Source organism: Falco punctatus (genome assembly GCF_963210335.1).
Source record: "Falco punctatus genome assembly, chromosome: 7".
Taxonomy (NCBI): domain Eukaryota; kingdom Metazoa; phylum Chordata; class Aves; order Falconiformes; family Falconidae; genus Falco; species Falco punctatus.
Window position 1 is genome coordinate 50998436 of NC_137587.1, and position 18935 is coordinate 51017370.

General features: G+C 44.5%; 1 protein-coding gene across 5 annotated transcripts in view; it reads right to left on the reverse strand.

Moving 5' to 3' along the window:
* The window catches only part of TLN2 (talin 2), a 206220-nt gene that overhangs the window by 27605 nt on the left and 159680 nt on the right, over nucleotides 1-18935 (reverse strand). For all 5 annotated transcript variants that reach the window (XM_080395552.1, XM_080395551.1, XM_080395553.1 and 2 more), the window contains 7 exons: nucleotides 17695-17841; nucleotides 15044-15210; nucleotides 13448-13631; nucleotides 12157-12282; nucleotides 10499-10615; nucleotides 8073-8258; nucleotides 2781-2888 (listed from right to left, as the gene is read on the reverse strand). In XM_080395552.1, coding sequence (XP_080251678.1) covers nucleotides 2781-2888; nucleotides 8073-8258; nucleotides 10499-10615; nucleotides 12157-12282; nucleotides 13448-13631; nucleotides 15044-15210; nucleotides 17695-17841 — 1035 coding nt within the window. The remainder of the gene's footprint in view (nucleotides 1-2780; nucleotides 2889-8072; nucleotides 8259-10498; nucleotides 10616-12156; nucleotides 12283-13447; nucleotides 13632-15043; nucleotides 15211-17694; nucleotides 17842-18935) is intronic.

Below are 18935 nucleotides of genomic sequence, written 5' to 3' on the forward strand. Positions count from 1 at the left end.
TTGACAGAATAAACTAAACTGAACTGTTTTCTTAACATTGCTGGGTGGGAACTCTGCCACTGGAGGAATTCTCTCGCTCTCTGAAAGTGCCATGCCAACGTACGGGTGGACTGGTCTCCCGCTTCCTAAGGATGATATTTAGTCAACTAGTTTCCAAAGTAAACAGAAGTACATGAATCCTCAATTGCTAAACAATCTGCAATGCTAATGAACTGTAACAAGACAGTTATAACCAACGTTTACACCCTGCATAATCCCGTAGCATGGCAGAACATTGAGCATCTCAAGGGTTATCTTCCCACACAAACAAAAATGTCCCCAAACCCATGAATGTCGCCAGGACTACAGCAAAGAATGACATTTCCTGCTCCAGCAACTGTGTCACTAGTGCTACCTACCATAGTAGTGACAACGTTGGAACTGAAGATACGGATGCAAATTTTAAGACTGGGCAGTTTACACACTACATTGTTTTAAAGCTGATTTAGACCTCTCAGCAGACTCTTACCCCCTGCAAAGTCACATACAGGCATGGCACGAGAACAGCAGCAAAGGCTTCAGACTTCCCTCAACTCAGCATGCATCAGCACTGCTCAAGATGGAGCATATGAATATATAGGAGGGCAGGTCAGTCTGTAACCTTGCTAACAACACAAGTTGTTTTGTATGAATTTGTGCGTGCCCAACAGCTTTAATTAGTGTATTCCTGTGCCCTATCCCTAGCTAGGTGATTAGAGGAATATTCCTTTGAGCAATCAAGTCAGTTTTGTGCCACTCGCCCAATGCAACCTCTGCACAAGTCAATATACCAGCTTAAGAAATCTTAGATATTGCATCTGACAACTCTTGCACCTAAAAAGTATTATCTTCCAAGAAATACGGCTACTGAATAGGGTTCCTAGGCATCCCTGTGCTGAGATACCCATGCAATCATCCCTAGCCTGACTGCCAAAGGCATGACTGAACTCACTAACAATTGCATTACGAGGTGCCACGTGGACTAATTAGAGGTTTCTAATCTGAGATGATCCATGTTTCTGGAGGTTACAAGTTAAATGAGACTGTAGACCTAGGGGTTCAAAACTACCAGAGTAACAGGGATCAGGAAGCACCAGGATTGTCTGATGCTGAAACCATCTAGCTATCATTTTTATCTGAGCCGAAGAAATGTGGGTTAGGATGTTAAGTTAGCAAGACTGTATGGCAGGAGAACAGCTCGGGTAGCCATGGAACAAGCCAACATATCACTGGGGCTGCATCTAGACTGTGCCTCTGCTGCAGCTCGAAAGAGCTGGAACTGAGGGGAAAAGGCAAAAATCCCTAGAGCACAAAGTTTGTCACTTACGTGGGTCAATGCTCCTCCAAAAGGGATCTTTTTTCATCTACCTTCCAGATCTTGTTTACTTTTATGGTGCACAGTATGGATGTATTGTGTGTGTATGTGACTAGTTCTAGACAGACTTCAGCAAAGACTCATGATGAAGTCACCATCCCATGCAGACATTATGCCCTTTAATTGTGGCTGTGATCTGGGCCAGAGTCAGCTTTCTAAGGCAGCAAACATGGGGCGGGAGGGCAGGGTGGGAGGGCGAGAATTTTCTCATTGCTTTAAGGCCCTGAAAGTGAAGCAGCCTAAGGTGAGGAAAGCATGTTCTGCTTTATTGGAGGAACAGGCCTTTCCTACCTTAAGCTTCTTTCCTTAAGCAGAAAGAAGAAAATAAAATGAGCAAAAATTGACTCAAGTCTTCGGTCTGTTCTGGCGTAGAGTCTGAAATAAATACTATGACTGAGTTTGGGAGACCAAGTCTGAAAAATTCCCTAAAGTACTTCTAAACTAAAAATGGATCACACCCCTAATGCTAAATTACTTACTGCTATGCAGCTCTAGGAATTACATTAACAAGTTCAACTTTTCTTGAACCATTTTCCCTGCTAGTGGCAAGCATAACTGTGACTTTCCTTCTATGTTACGTATATTTTAATGAGGTGATGTAGACGATTAGACATGATGTATTCCCAGCAGTAAAGCTGACTTGGATTTGCTGATCTGCAGTTAGGGGCTGCAAATCTCAGTTTTAGAGACTGTAATATGTCAGCTTAAAGCCACTTAAATCTCTGGTATTCCGTGAAGCTGACTGCTGATTTAAGTCACCTCCAGAAACTTCGTATCTCACAAATGTTAGTTCAAACACACATTATTGCTGCCTAAAATGTAACAGCAACCAAGGAACAATATATTACGTGATCATTACGTATGGTCAAGAATAGCCACCTGAGAGCAGGATTCCCGAGTCTGGACCCAAGTGCAGTTCTGCGCAGAGCTTTGGGGTGTCACGCCTGGCAGGAGCTGTGAAGCTCTGAGAGGCTGTGCTGCCCGGGGCCTGGGGGTTGGCAACTGCAAAATGCACGTAAAAGTGCCTTCATACAGATAATGCAACCACCTTGGCCTGGGGGGCAGGGGCATGCCTAGTATGTCTAACGCTTACAGTAGGCTTGAAAGAATGCCAAAATGTCGTCTTTTAATTTCTTTGTCAAGGAACATTTTTAGGTCAGGACCCATACTGCCACCAGATCTGATCCAGAATTCAGTCCCATTTAAGTACTCCCAGTTTTCCATCTGTCTCACAGTTTGGGCTGAAGTACTGAGTTTACTTTAGCTTGCTTTTCCTGAATAACAAAACTGTTCCTAATCTTGTGATGGACTGATAAAAATGTGTCACTAGCAGCCACTCTAGAAAGAGGTCAGAGATAGATATACCTGCATGCAGACAACTTCTTACCAGGAGAACATGTTCCAGGAGTTCCAGGTATCCCAGGGTACATTCTGTTCCGAAGCGCAGGGCTCTCTCTCGAACTTCTTCACTCACATCTGGGTGATATGATGCTTGCTGAGGAGGCAAAACAACATTAGGACCCCAAAACTGCTCCCACAAGAGGAGGTCATCACAGGGAAGAGACAGGGGAAAGAGAAGAGAAGGGATTTTTCATAATGTGCAAATGACATTTGAGCTCCAGAACCAGTCCTATCTGTTGGGAAGGTGTAAGCAAACTGTGCTCGGAGAGCACCAGCGCTCCCGTTCCGAGAGCGGCACTGGGAACACTTGTCCTTTTATCAGCACATCCTCCTGCCCCGGTGTGCAGCTGCTGTCCTTCCTAGTGTCCCTCCTTAGGTACTGTCAGCAGCAGCAGCGCTACTTCTTTCTGCCAGTTGAGAACAAATAGAGGAAACCTTTGAACCACCTGAAAATACAGGAGGATTTACAATTTCTTCTAATGAAAACATTGCTTGGAAAACACCTCGGGGCTGGGCTGGGCTCTTGGGCTGCATATGTACTGTTCTACAGTGTAAAGGTTGGGCTCTTGGGGCTCTTCTTTTTTTATTAATACCAACGAAAACAAAAACTGGAAGTGCAGTTTTGTTACCCACAAATGGCTGTTTACATCTTACCGGTAAGAAATATGCTAGAACTGTTTTTTTTATTGTAAGCCTGTACGGCCTACCACCAAGGAAAGAAGGCAGAAGCAGCCACCCAGTTTGGAGACCGGAGCACTGGGCTGGGCCCCACCAGAGACCTGGGGCCACGCACAGGCCAGCACCTCCAGCGCAGGGGTAGCGGGGTCCCCTCACCCCCGTTTGCAAATGGCAGACGAAAAATGCTACTAAGTGCCAGGATATCGTTATTCCATGAGACAACCCCCACCCCCCCACCCGCCCCAGCCAGCGCTGGCTGCCTTTTGTCACCCGGTACCACTCTGTAAGCATGAGCTTATGAACGGCTTCTGCCTGACACAGGGATTATAGACAGCAACAGGCGCTGCTGGAAACATCTGTTTACAGAGGGAGAGGCAGCAGCAGAGTCAGTTCTTCGGCTTCTTGAGGATTTCCACCAAGTATAATATCCGACATAAGCCTGACTAATTCAACCCTTTCATTTTTAATAACGAGTGAAAACTGCAGCCTCTTCAAGCCTTGGATTTTCTAAAATAAACTGCTAGGGAACTTTTTTACTGAACAGAAGTGCTAGTTGTTGACAAGTGAAACTTCCTAAACATCTTAAAAATTAGCATTTCCTCGCAGGGAAGAGCTCCTGCCACCCCGCAGCCTGGTCCCTCCCGTGGGGCCGGGCACGGCTCGCTCACCGCAGCCCCCCCACCCCCCCGCACCCTGCTGGAGCTGGGCTGTGGGTTCCCTCTACTGGGAAGTTCAAGTTCAGCAGAAACTCGTTAGCCCCGTCACCTCTTCATCGGCTCAGCCAGTAATCCGAAGGGAAAGGATGTGGGAAGGAACGGGACAGGATTTTCCCAATCTTCAAACAAGCTCCAGAAGTCAAAAACATTCGGAACAGCTTCTTTTTCATTTTTAACCCCCCAGAATACATGGCAAGCACCCCGATACGCCTCTTGTGCACTCGGAACACCGTTACATGAGCAGTTAGAGCAAACACCTGTCGGAGAGGGATACAGACTCCCTGTTATGCTTTGCACACATAGCCAAGACTGACACCGTAATATTTTGGGACCATTTTCAAGGTTCAATGACTCTTAAAACAAACCATCCACTCACAGCAGAGCAAAGAGGTGACAAAGTCCTTTTAGGAAGACATTTTTCTACCCCAGGAACATCCCAACAGACATCTCACTCCACCAGTTAGGACTTGCAAAAAACCAAACCAAACCCTAAAAAAATCCACCTCGAAACGTTTACTTTTCCAGACTTGCACAGAAAGGCTGCCCAAGCATCTCAAATGGAAACATATGTCCAAAGGACCAGACCACACATCGATTTCCTCATGTTGAGGCGTCTCTCCACTCTCAGCCCTCATTTTACCTTCATGTGCTTGTGAAACAGTAAGGCAGCAAGCGCTACTTAACTCTGGTACTACAACTTCTCGCCAGTCAGCACAGATCAACAACTTTTGGAGGTAAAATGTACTGAGATAGCCAGAACAATAAATAAATAAATATCAAAAATTATAAAAAAATCAGATCAGTGTTGTTTGAAGGAACCTGGAGAATTCGCAATGTCCATCCTCCTGCCTAAAGCTAGGTCAAGATTAAATTCCAACCAGATCACTTGGGTCTTTGCAAGCCTCCAAAGATGGAGATGTCATATCTTCTTCAGGCCCCTGTCCCAGCGCTAAATGTTCCCCGCAGTGGAGTGACTGGCAGTGCCTGTGTGTCAGTGTTCAACCACCGTTCCACTGCCCCGCCACGCACCTCGGCGCACAGCCCAACGTGGTGCCCTCTCAGCAGCCTCCCGGGAGGTCTGAGGGCCGCTGCCAGGTGCCCCCCAAGCCCCCTCTGGCCCAGCTGAGCAGGTAGCTCAGCACCTCCTCGCAGCACCCATGTTCCTGTCCAGCCCCCCGGCGGGCTCCTGAGCTTGCTCCAGTTCTGTCAGTGCCCTTCTTCTTCGGGGAGCCCCAAACTAGGCACAGCATTCTGGACACAGGCTGAAGGGTGGTGAGAAAAGGTGAGTAATTGCTTGCCTCAACCTACCGGCTACGCAACGATCTAAGACATTAGTCACTGCAATTATTTTCTATGCTTTTGATGGACCTGTTTCCTTTCCAGTAGCAATCATTAAAAATAGTGATATTATGCACAGGTTACTTACTGCATAGTCATTATTTTATACAAATAGGTAATAAAGACAGAAATTGTTATTAACTTAGGGCCTGCTCTAACCTTCAATAAATGTAATTACAGTGTTTCCACTGACTTTAATAAGAGTTGTCTTGGTTCATTATATCCCGCAGTAGTCAACCTCATTGTCTTTTGAAATGGCATCTACTTATAAGCATAGAATTAGTAATGAGCACTGTAAATTCATGTATAGCAGAACCAGCACAAGCACACACACAACTGCTAATAAGTCAAATCCCTTATACGACTTGCCTTAGGCGGTTGGCAATAAAACAGAACTTAAATTTAAATTCCTGACACCAGGGAAGTCTGAGCTATGTTGTATACCATAGATGATATATGTGCATTTTTGTCTTAGCCCAAAGGACACAAAATCTGGTTATTTGTCAGTGCTTATTGTACAGACCAGCTTAATCACACCAGAGTCCCCTCCAGTATTTGTTGTCTGTCACAACAACTGAGTTGCACTGCATTGCACAGCTTTTATGGCATAGTGAGGCTAGGACTGCTGGTTCCTACCTCTAAAAATCAAGGGATGTGGCTTATTATGGAAATGCCATATACAGCAATCAATTTGTAGAAATGAATGGCATAAGATTTCTAAGTCTCTGAGCAAAATCTGTAGAAACAGGATTTTCTAAATCAAGTCTGGTACAAACTGTAGATTTAAAAGCTTTGTTAAATGACACGGCTATTTTGTCACACATTTTAGACAGTGCATGAAATTAGTATACCTGGAGACTTTTATTCCTGTTTGCCCAGTAACTGCTCTTAATTTTAGGAAAGCCAGACAAGATCAAACTGGATCTTACTCCTTGTCAGTGTCTTATTAAAGTTAAGTAAAATGATTCCCAGCTATCTTCCTTCTGTAGATGGCTTTCTTTGTGAAAGTAATTCCCTGGGAGATCATGAATGCTTTTCCAACATCCCAGACCTTCATTGCTCAGTTTGCAGGAACTTTCATCCTGAGGGCCACTTGCAATGCATAAACTCCGAAACCATTAAATTAGTTGGGAACAAATATAAACATAAAAAGGTGAATGCTCATAATTACATATTGGGCTGTGTATTATGGTGTGCGTTTGTAACATTTTTTGAAACAGAGGATTCTGTTCCTGAGATTTTGCTGCCTGTCTGGAGACATTGAAACAAAAATGTGTCTGTGCTAGCCACTTCCAAACGACAAGGGATGTTTAGTACACCTCAGCACTCGAATTCATGCCTGAATTGCTTTGTCAGGATGCTGCACAACTTAGCCTCCCTTAGAAGTTTCATTTAACTGGACTGTACCTAAGACATATTAGGCTACAGTAGCTCTCATGTAAATAGCACAGCTGTTTAATTTTCCCATGCAAATCAGAGCTGCTTTGCTTTGTTGACCTGAGTTTGTTGAGTGGAGAGGACAGAATCAAAATCTGAAGCATGCGAAGTGGTCAAGAGCTCTCAAACACTAAAAACCCTGTTAGAAAATGAAGTCAAAATAAAGTTTAAATCAGTGGTTTTGTACAAATCCAGTTAGGACTTGCACTTCTGTATAAGGATCATTCCAAAACCAAAATTAACCTTTTCAGCTGGGCAGCATTAGGCTAAAATTAATCTGGGACTGATGCAGACAATTAGGATTTGACCCAATACTGAAAATCACACCCCTCACAAAGAGCACCACTGTTTTACTGTCATCTTCTGTAGGTGTAAAGGCAAAAGTACATAAATATAATTTACAGGTAAAGGCACTTTTGGATTACTACTAAAGACCAAAAGGAATGAGATCTTTACAATCCCCCCCTTTTTTTTTTTTAATTTATGCCTAGATCTTTATCAACATAACAAAGACAAACAGCATAACAGCCATTTATATGACATACACTTTCCCCCCAGTTTTGCAAATCAGTTTTTGAAAGTTGCTTAGCTCAAGCAAGTGTAGAAGACAGGGTACCAATATTTTTAGTGCAAAAGCAAACCACATTTTTGAAAAGCACAGAAGAAATCGAGCAAGCCGACAGGTTTCGTTAGAGGGGAAAGGATTACTAAAAATAGACCTGAGTAATTCCTTTCATCATTCCTTTCACTTTTCCTAGAAATAATGAATTTGTGCCCATAGGATTATTCATATAATCTACTACTTGCACAGATTGTTTGTCTTCCAGTGTAATAGGAGACTGAAAACTAGGATATTTCAGGCCAAATTAAACTTCTCATTTTCACAAAAAGAAACCGGTCGATATTAGTGCTGCTTTTTTTGTGCATAGCACAGAAAATCCTTTCTGAGAGAGATGTTCCCTTAAAATCATCATAACCATTAACTTTCTCATCTGAAAAGTAAGGCATTAATAAAAAGAAATGGAACAGAAACTATAACATTCAATGGAATAGAGGCACACAGAAGAAAAAAAAAAAAATCAGTCTAAGGCAAGGAAGTGGATTTTTACCTTACAAGCTGTTAGCATGTCAGCCACTGCTTTGCGGCTCAGATTTGCCGTAGCAATCACATCCTCCTGTCTGCACGAGTTCCCAGCTGCAACAGCTTTGGCAGTTGCCATGGTGATTCCTTTCGTCATCCGGATTGATTCTTCAGGTGATGATGTCTTTTCTGGAACCTCACTTGACTGAAACACCTAAAAGTGAAAGCAGAAGGAAAGCCTGATACCATTCAAGCCCAGGCAGAACCACCACAACAAAGAGACAGCACATGGAAGCAGCCTTTGAACAGCAGGAAATTAGAAACATATTCAGAGCACTTGAGTATCATTCTTGGTTGACATGAGTCTGGTCCTGATAAGCCTGCTCACCTACAGACAGCAGAGAGAAACAATAGCTGAGGGAAGCACACAAAAAAAGGTTAACCCATTCGTCTCATCTGCTATTTAACTACCTGGGTGACAGTTTGTTACAGACAGCTGTTCAGAGCGTTACAGGATCAAGAGAATTACTATTCCTTTAATTAAATTCTTTTTTCATCCTGACTGCTGCTTAGGCTGGTCTACTCACATGAGGAGATCCTTCCCCTGCAGAAGCTGGGCCTTCCAAGCCCTTGTTGATAGCACTGTGCAGGACAGCCTGAGAACATCGCTAAAATATCCAAATGGCTCTTAATAAATGTGGAGGTGGAGCGTTGTCTCTCATGCTATACTTAGTCTTGCTCAGAAACCTGAAGATACGATTTTGCAGCGTGAATTGTGTGAAAATAGTTCAAATTATCTGACAGTACACACTGCTCTCATCAATACTGGAATATGTAAACTGTGGTAAGATGTAGGTAATAAGAGCTGGGTAACCTCACTTTTATCTTAAATTTCCTTTTCCCAAGCTTTAGTCTGTATTTGCTTGCCATTCTTTTAGTGTGCAGGGGCAATTTGGAGAGCACAATTAATCAGTTTCTTGACTACATGCAACCTAAGTAGGGTGGTGGTTACAAAATGAAATGTCTGGACAAATATGAGCCTGGTCTATCACATGCTCCTGGTTCATCAATTATTCCACTTTCTCTCTCCAGAAACGGAATTGGTGTTAAAAAATAAAGTCTAGTTAAATATGTGAAGGACATCCCTCAGCGTTGCTCAGATTCAGTCCCTGGAGTTCCAAGTCAAGCCTGACACATGTTCTTGAGCACAGATGTGTCATCCCGGTTCCCCTCGACCCCCTCCTAGCACTCCGCTTTTCTCCCTGTGAAAGGGACGACGCCACCACTGCTGCAGACCCATTCCTTTGCAATGCTGACAGAAGGAAAAGGAGGAACATTTCAAAGAGATACCAACCAGACTGAGAAAGCAGATGTGATACTGCACAACCCTTCAGTGACAGATCTGGACCCGTTCTAGGTCAGTTACAGGAAGGAAGGTGAATGTGGCCAGGCCTTCATGAGGATACACGACAGTAATGTGCACTAGGAACCACACAGAACATTCCTGATCAGATACTGAATCAGGAGTTTTTACCACTGTATGAGCTTCCAACAGCTATGTACAGGTATTTTTTTAAAAATAAATTTAAAATAAACAAGGGTTATTTCTTCATTACAACAGCATTGCTCACACAATGAAAAATACATGTTTTACGGAGGGCATCTGACAAGGCAAAGCTGTGCCAGTGCTGTTGCAGTAAGAACTGCTAAGCCACAGATTATGCAACAAAATATTTTCTGAAGACTGCATCTATAGGTTCTTCATAAAAATGGACTGTAAGTAAAGGAGGGGGGAAAAAAATCAGGCTTTTTCATAGACACACAGGTATTAATTTATGTCACTGACAGGTGTACTAGTAAAAAGAATAACTGAAAGCTGCACCTGGAGGCTATACTTCTGTATCTTAAGAGGAAGGAAACCAATTGTCATGGTCTAACACCTAATCTGGGAGAGAATTCCATGCTATTCTTAATTCCTGCTCAGACAGAGTATCAGTTAGCAGGCCATGTATCACTTCCTTTTGTAATAAACTATCATTTCATAATAAAGGAAAACCAGAAACAAGATTAAACTGCAGATGCAGTATGGCTATGATGCTGAGGAAACGTTACCAAAGCCGGGACCAAAAAATAAGTGAACAGCATTAGACTCCAAAAAGAATATCGGTGGTGAAAACTTAACATCTAAAGAACAAAGAAGCTGTTCATTGCTTCCAGATGTGTACACGGCAGTAGCATCTCAAATCTTAAAGCGGGGGCCGGCAGGATCTGAAAGCAGACAGGCTGAAGCTGCCTTGTAATCGTACTTTCACAGATGATTTGCAACAGGTAGAGCGAACCAAACACGCGCTGCACAGCAGCAAAGTGTAGCGTGAGGAGGAGTGCCTGGGCAGGCTGGCTGAAGTGTAAGAGCACACTTTCAGAACTGCCACGTATGGCTATTTTGTTCCGTACCGTGAGTTCCTGTTTGATGTACTCAATTGTGGCCTCAAGAGCTCTTGTACCCCGAGTAGCTTCATCTTCCACTGCTTTAACAGTCTTCAAAAGCGATGTGACATTTGTTACCATCACCTGAAGAAGAGAGAGGTGAAAACAAAACCATGCGATGCCTTCCTCCTATTTTTCAGAGACAGCAGGGCATGAAACAAGGCAAGTTAAGCTAGGTACCGTCCTTACTTCTAAGAGGCTTCACAAACGACACTTGTCAGGGACCTAACACCAGCTCTCCTCTGGGCAGTTCCTGAAAGCTCCTTGTAAACTGCAGAAACGTAGCACAAATAACCGCAGAGCGATACCATCTGAAGTGTACGTGTTCCGACAAAAATTTTACCAAAAAAATGGAAAATGCACAACATTTCCAGGGTAGGTCTCTTACACAGATTGCTTGTGTTAGTGTCTTTTCTTCCCACATGTCTCACACTGCACGTTGAAAGAGATGTGAACCGAGGTATGGTATTTCTTTTTGAAATTCACCCCGTATGTTCTCCAGGATCAGGTAAGACCCCAGGTGAGCAAGCGGCCAAACACCAGGCTCAAGCCCAGCGCAGATACAGAATCAGTGTTGCTGTTCCCATGACAAACCCGAGAGTCCTGATGCAGAACAGCCCAACTATCACTGCAATAACTACACCCTTCCTATACCTCAGCATGCTGAGATACACATGATAGCTAGAATGAAAACAGAAGGGACAGAAAGGCCAGCTTCACAGCAAGCCCTTCACAGCAGGAAGAGCCATGAAGCCGCTTTTCTTGACTAGATGGGTCATTCTCAAGCAGCACCTCAACATACACTGTTGTTACCAGGTGCTCTGAAGGAAGAGGTGCACAGGTCTTGCTGGTAAGCAACATACACGAGAGTGAGAAGAGCTTCCAGCCAAGTTAGAAGCTAACATGACACTCTCGTAATGTGAAAGCAGAAGTAACGCTGCCTAAATCGCCACATCTGAGAACATTTTGTAGACACGAAGCCACAGGATCTTTGCGAGGTGACTGTGGTAATACATCTTGGTTGCAGGGGAAATAATGCACAAAGATATCCCAGGTATGGTGTAATCTGTGTGAGTTTTGAGCTTTGATACCTATGTACTTCCTGGGAAGACCCAGGAGACTGGTGTCAGAAATAATATTATATTTTCCTATTTTGCTTTCATGTTATAGATGTTCCCCTACCCACCCCCACCCCCCCCGCCCCGCCTTCCTCCCTCCCCTTCTCCCCCATTCCTCAAGCTGCAAGGTCTGAATAAGGAGGCCACATGTTTACCCTGAGCATGTGTCATTTGTTAGAATGTTGTATTTAGGTATGATTTTATACTGGTTAAATTTTAGCCTATAACATTATTAAAGGAGAACCTGCCCTCAGATACGGGCTTGCAAATGAAAGAAGCTTCTCTTCAGAAAGATTACAGTTCTTTCATCAAAAACACAGAAGTCATCTGACAGCCTACAAAAACTGCAGCTTCATGGAAACTCAACAGTGTCATTTTTCTATATCATGCCAGGATGATAATGAAACAAACAGAGACGAGATTTCAGGCAATCAGAAAATGCTGAAATGCAAGGTTCGCATGTCTATCCACAGATACTTTCAAATAATCTTAAGAATAAGGTTTTACCTTGGCAGCACCTTTTAGCTGGTACATGGATGGATCATCTGCTGGTTTGCTGGCAGCTCCTTTGGTAGCACCAATGAGATCAGAAAGGGCCTTTGCAACATCCTTGATAGCATTGATCAGGACAACCTATAGGATTGAGAAACAGCCATAAGCCTCAGGCAAGAAACGATAGCCTGGATGAGGGAGTAACTTTTAGAACACAGATTAAAAAAAAAAAAAAGGTCTACTACTGGTACATAAATAGTACCACCCTTCCTTCCCCTAGCCCAATAAAACACATAATATTCTGGAAGAGTAAAAGCTGTGCTGACAGCTGCAGTATTTCATACAACTAGTCAGAATCCATACAAGCGACTATTTCCTGTGAAGAAATGGAATTGCTGATTGCAGGTAGGATCTCCTTCCTCTGAGCTTCCCTAAAAGGTTTACTTTTCTCCATGTTCTTCCCCTTCGGGTGGAAGCGGGACTACAGCAAGAAAACAGATGGATTATAAGCTTACAGTGAAACGCTACAGCTGCGTACCAGTTCTGAAATCACCTCTGGAGAGATCCAGCGTACTTGCTATGGCTCCACGCTAAGAGGGAGACAGTCTTTCAGGGAGAAGGAAGCAGAACCTCTGTAAGAGGCTATATACAGCTACTCAGAAGTTCAGTCCATCATACAGGTCAAGCAAACCAGAACACACATCCCTTTCAGAGCACTTTGCAAACGAGCAGGCTTTGCCAAACTCCTGTGTACCACTACAGGCACGCCTGCAGTATGCTTGCCAGCCTCCCTTTCACCAAGACCCAAACAAATGACTGAGGAAATATTTGAGATAATCGACACTGAAGGCTGAAGTGTCTGAGTTAAATGAAAACCAACTCAGACATAGCTAGAGAATGGCAAGAGCTTGTTAACGTACCCAAGTAACGCCCAGCGCCCAGCTCATGGGTAAGCAGCTTCATGCCATGCAAGTCTTGTAAGCTCTTTAGAACAAAAATGGGATGAGTCAGTGATCCAATCACAACTTAGTAAAAGAGATAAATACTTTGCTAAAAGCATTCCAGCTGGAACACAGCCATGAAATAAAAGCGAAAGTGTCATACAAAGGCTCGTCTAGTTCCACTCAATGCTTTAACCTCTTGAATGTATTCTAAAAAATGAGTGATGTCTGGGTAAACCCAGTAAAGTCCCAGCAGAAATGAACCCTGTTGTGTTGCTTAAAAACAGAAGTCTCACAAAGTCTTATCAATTCAAAGCTGTCTCTGGTCTCTTTAAGAGTATCAGAAAAATCTTACAACATCTCACCTGTGTTTCAGGATCATCGGATCCCAAGCTAGCTGCTCCCAATTTTACTACTTCAGCAAGTTGAGTGATGGTGTTAGCTGATGACTGAGCTGCTTGGGCCAGTTTGTCCTGACTCGAGGCAGCACCAGAAACCAACAATTTTGTATCTTCAACTAAAGCTTTTGCTGTTTTCAGGATGTTTTCCCTGTAGCAAAAAAAGAGGAAGCAGGGAAGGAAGTGGAAAAGGAGAAGAGGAAAAAACCCCGTGTTTTTCAATGTTATGGTGACTAACAGCTACATAAAAGAGCTGATTGTAAGTCATCATGCCAGCGTCCACTCATGATAATATACCACAGGCCAGGCTGCAAGGAAAAAAAAAGCTAAAAAACCAACAAAACCCCTAGAACACAACTACGACTATTAAAACTGTAGCGTTATATTTTGGGCTAGATACAAGGCAGTTTATTAAAATGAACCCATCTTGAAAAGAAATGAGGTAGGGCAGTATCAGAAGAGCATTTTAACACTGAAAGAAAATCTGGCCATGCTGTGAGGAAAGTAACAGCTGTCAAACCTCCACCTTAATCAACATATCGTAAGGAAATGATAATAATTATTTGTGAGGAAGGCAGTAGCAGGAATGGCAAAAGGCACAGAGAACATGGCCTAGTCAGGGTTCCCCCCACCATATACATGCTTTGACATGCTGGGACAACAGATCCAAAGCCACATTTGGGTAAAAGAAGAAACTGTTTTGAGTACAGCTGTCACAAACAAGTCAAGTTAACTGAGAACTAGAACCACGTTCATATAAAAAGTCAGCCTGGAAATTAATGACTCCTGTATGAAAATCCCTGACTTTGAGTCTGCAGAATGGCAGCACCTCACACGCCACTGCGTCTTTGCTCTTTCTCGAGCAGCCAGCAAGGCGGGAAGCGCGCGTGGGCCAGGCAGGCTGTGAAGCAGCCGGTGCCCTGGCTGTGGAGCCCTGGCTTGTACTGCAAAGGAACTCACACTCAGATGCTCCACATCTCTTAACGGGCTGGAAAATGCTGTGGGATTATTTTGTTGCAGGTGCTACTTGAAGGGAAAACAGGCTTATTTCTGCCAGAAGGGGAGAAGCGTGGCACAGCGGTGCCGTTTCCATCTCTGCTGTCCACAACAGCATTAAGCAGAAGCATGATTTAACAAGACAAATAGTCAGACAGAGACCACCACCTATGGGGAAAAAGTATATAGAAGATTCCTCTTCAGTGTCACGGACAGCTAATTTTTGCTACTGCAGTAACAGCGCATGGTAGCTATGGCTTGAGTAAAACCCAACACCCCACCCCCACCCCCCAACAGTTCTACAGTTGCGGTCTTCTGTTAGGAGTGCTCTTGGTGGATGTTCCCCAGCTTTTTAAAATTCTTTCCTCACAGAAATATCCAAAGTGAAGTTTGCTGTCCTCTACCAATATCCCAATTTTCCCATGCCTCTTCTCACTCAACTGCCTCATTCAATTTCATCCATGGGAATCTAGAAAGGTAAAAATTTATCTCCACATGCTGGTCACTTCTGCCAGTTCCACTGTTACCCTGTGCACATGCTCTTCCATCTTTTCCAGTTACACTGACCTGTGGTCTGCAAAGGATTCGTTGTTCTCAGCATTAAGGGTTCCAGCAGTAGCGAACATGATAGTGGTGTCCAGGTCTGCAATTATCCCAGACACGGCACTAGCCGCAGTAATACAGGCTTGTGTGCCTTTGTTCCCTGCTTGAAGGGCAGATAAAACTAAGGAGACCTGGAAACAACATAAAGCAGCAAGGTGGTCATCAGAAGAAAGCCTCATTATGGGATGCTGAATTAAGCGAGCTTTTTAACATGACTGGCATCAGCAATGGAAAGTAATTCTGCCGTGTCATTTTGCAGACTTTAATAAACCTCTCCTTCCCCCTTCCCGCATTTGCTCTTTGTGCAGTAATCAGCGTGATGACTAAAGACTGTCTCCAATTAAAGGGGACTTCAGCTAGCAAGTCCACTTTTCAGACAGAATGAACAATCTGTCCACCACCGGCTGAAGCACACCAGTTAAAACTTCCTTGAAATACGGTCAAAGGTGAACTTCTGCCAGGATGAATGTCAGAGCCAAGGGCTATTGCTCTTTCCCCAACATGTGCAAACAAACACTGGCCTCCAGCACCTCTGGAGTCATGTGCAGTGGTAGTGGGTTTGTGTGGCAAGGGTTTGGGAGCAGAGGAGCTACAGAGGTGGCTTCTCCGAGAAGATGCCAGATGCTCCTGTGATGTCCAATGGAACCAACGCCAGCTGGCTCCAAGACAGACCCGCTGCTGGCCAAGGCCAAGCTAATCAATGATGGTGGGATAATGGATTTAAGAAGGGGAAAAAAATAAATCTGTGCAACAAAATTGCAGCAGAAGAGTGAGGTGATGTGGGAGCAGCAGCCCTGCAGCCCCCGGGCCAGCGCAGCAGGGGCAGGTGGTGCTCCAGGCACAGAGCGGGGATGCCCCGGCAGCCCGCGGTGAAGGCCATGGTGAGGCAGGCTGTGCCCCCAGCCCGGGGGGTAACGGGGGAGCAGATCCCCCCCAGCCCGGGGAGGGCCCCACGCCGGAGCAGGGGCTGCCCCAAGGGGGCTGGGACCCTGTGGGGCAGCCTGCGCTGGAGCAGCTCCTGGCAGGACCTGTGGCCCCGTGGGGAGGGGAGCCCGGGCTGGGGCGGGTTTGCTGGCCGGGCTGGGGACCCTGTACGGATCCCGGGCTGGAGCAGTGAGTTCCTGCAGGATGGCACCCCCTGGGAAGGACCCGGCTGGAGGAGGGAAAGACAGTGAGGAGGAAGGAGCAGCAGATATATGTGATGAACCGACTGTAACCCCCATCGCTCCTTTTCCTGTGCTGCTCGGGGGGAGGAGGTAGAGACATCGGGAATTAAGTTAAGCTTGGGAAGAAGGAAGGGGTGGGGGAACATGGTTTTAAGTTTTTATTTTAGTTCTCATTATCCTATTCTGACCTGAACAGTAATAAATTAACCTGATTTCCCTGAGTAGAATCTATTTTGCCCATGGCAGCAGTTGCTGAGTGATCTCACTGTCCTTACCTTGACCCACGAGCCTTTCTTTATATTTTCTCTCCCCTGTCCGGTTGAGAAGGGGAGTGACAGAGCAGCTTTGGTGGGCACCTGGCATCCAGCCAGGGTCAACCCATCACAACAGTTCACAGATAGAAACTTTAACATCAGAGAAATAGAACTCTGAATCCAGATACTAAATATTGTTATACTTACAGAAAGACAACATATGGCTTTATATCTAGCAAGATTTTTGATCACTAAAAAACTAGAGATCTCCATTTCATCTAATTAACATTGTACTTACAAAGCTCCGCAGCTGGGATGCTGTTCTCATGCCACACTAAGGTCCTAAATTCTGCTTTTGCAAGAAAGGATCCACAACTGAGGATACGTATACTGACTTCTGACAGTACAGTTCTTCCCAAGGTCCTGTTCTGATTCAAAGCTGTCCCTGAATAGGTTGTCCCTGTGATTCATTATTACTCTCCTTATCAGCTTTAAGTCTTCTTAAAAGATATAGTCTACCCCTGCCTAGGTTTGGAATTGCTGATACTCCTGGGGAATGACAGTGGAAAATTGGTACAGCTGAGAGTGCACTAACACAGGCTGAACAAATGATGTTTGGTGAAATCTAAAAGTAACTGATACTGAGGTTCAATGTCTGTGCTCAGCAGAAGGACAGAGAGGCCATCAACAAGGTGCCACAAAGCAGAGTTACTCAGGCTGTCTGTTTGAGGTGGACGGTTCCAAAACCCAAGAAGTCCCAGTCAGTCTGAAGATGCAGTTATAAGTGTGTTAGCCTGGTCCAGTCTCAAAAGGGGAGGACACTGCTACATGAAATGCCATGTCCCAGTACCTGCGGCTGTCCACGTGGACTCCATCAGGGAGTGCCTCATAAGGCACAAACGACATCTCATTGCTTAGGGGGGAGTTTTGGTCCAGTCTCTCTAGTATGAGGCTTAGGTTTTATTCTGAGACATGAACAAGGGCTAATCATGGGCTAATCTAGCACTTGAATGGCACTGAACACTTGAAAGTAAGAATTTAGTGTAATTCAGCCAATATTGTACTATAATGGGAAGTTAAAAAAATAACCACAAACAAACCCCCAACTTTCCTGAACCCAAACAATTTGACTGGCTTACTCCCTGGGGAAGCTTGGTAGACAAACATCGTGGGGCAACACAGAGCTATGTCTTACCTTTTCTGTGACAGCACGAGCACATTCTATCAACTCCCTTTTGGTGTAGCTGTCTGTAGGGCAAATTTGGAGAGCTCCAGCTTTTTGCACAAGAAAGATACAGCCGTGGCCAAGCTCTTGCACCCGAGTCCTGATCTGGAACCCTATCTAGATGGTAAAGGAGGTAAAGGGAAAAAGGAAGCAAGAGCAAAGTGAATAAATAAACATCATGCCAGTACATCGCATCAACACAAATGGAAATGCGGTCACCCTGGTGAATCTTTATTACCAACACTCCGCCCATCGCTACACTCTCTGCAGAGATCAGAAGAAAAGTCAGGTGTGATGCTATCTACTCATGTAGCACAACCCTACAAAAGGCTTACTGATGAAACAGGAGCCCTAGTGAACAGGACCCCGGGAAAGAGAAGGCATAAGGTGTGTACTCAAGTCAAGCATATGTAATTCACAAGCGTATGTAACACAACCTCACCACATTTGAGTAACACTGCTTCATCTCCTAGAACCGTCCCATCACCATGAGCTGGATTACTCTACACTGCTGAAACTGGGTCAGAAAGTATATGACCCTGTTTTTCTGGGAATCTTGCACAGAGCCTCAACTCTCCAAAACAGATCACATACATGTGGAGCACTGAAATGTGGAAAATCCTGCCCTCACTACTTCTGATTTATTAATAATCCTACAGCATAAGCTACGTCATCCCTGTTTAGAAACACAATAGTTTTAGTACTTACATGTACTCAGGGATATAGGTGTGTATTGGGATTAATGAGTAAGCAGGAATCACAGCCATTAGTATCACAAATGGAATTATTTCAACTTCAGGCATAAAGTAACATGCAGAAGTGGTAATTCAATTTAACAATATCAGGTCGAATGCAAGCCGTTGCTTTTCATGTAGCTCCTGAGCATGAAACACTCGGTCTATCAGTGGTGGAGTGTAAATTACCAAGTCAAAAAACTCTTTGAAAGTCTAATCTAGATGATCTGACACATCTGGTGACAGTGAGATACCCTCTTACTCCAGCTTGACAGTTTGTCTATGCTCCACAACCAGAGGCATGCAATGAGAAGAGAGAGGTGGAAGGATTTCTATAATTGCGCTCAGGGTACGTGCAGCAAGTACTGTAACACATTAACACACCAGAGGTGAATAGTCTGTATCCCTCTGTTAGCATGAGGCACGTCAGACTGCATGGAGAACCCGCTCCTCCTGCACTGTGTTCTGACTCTGAGG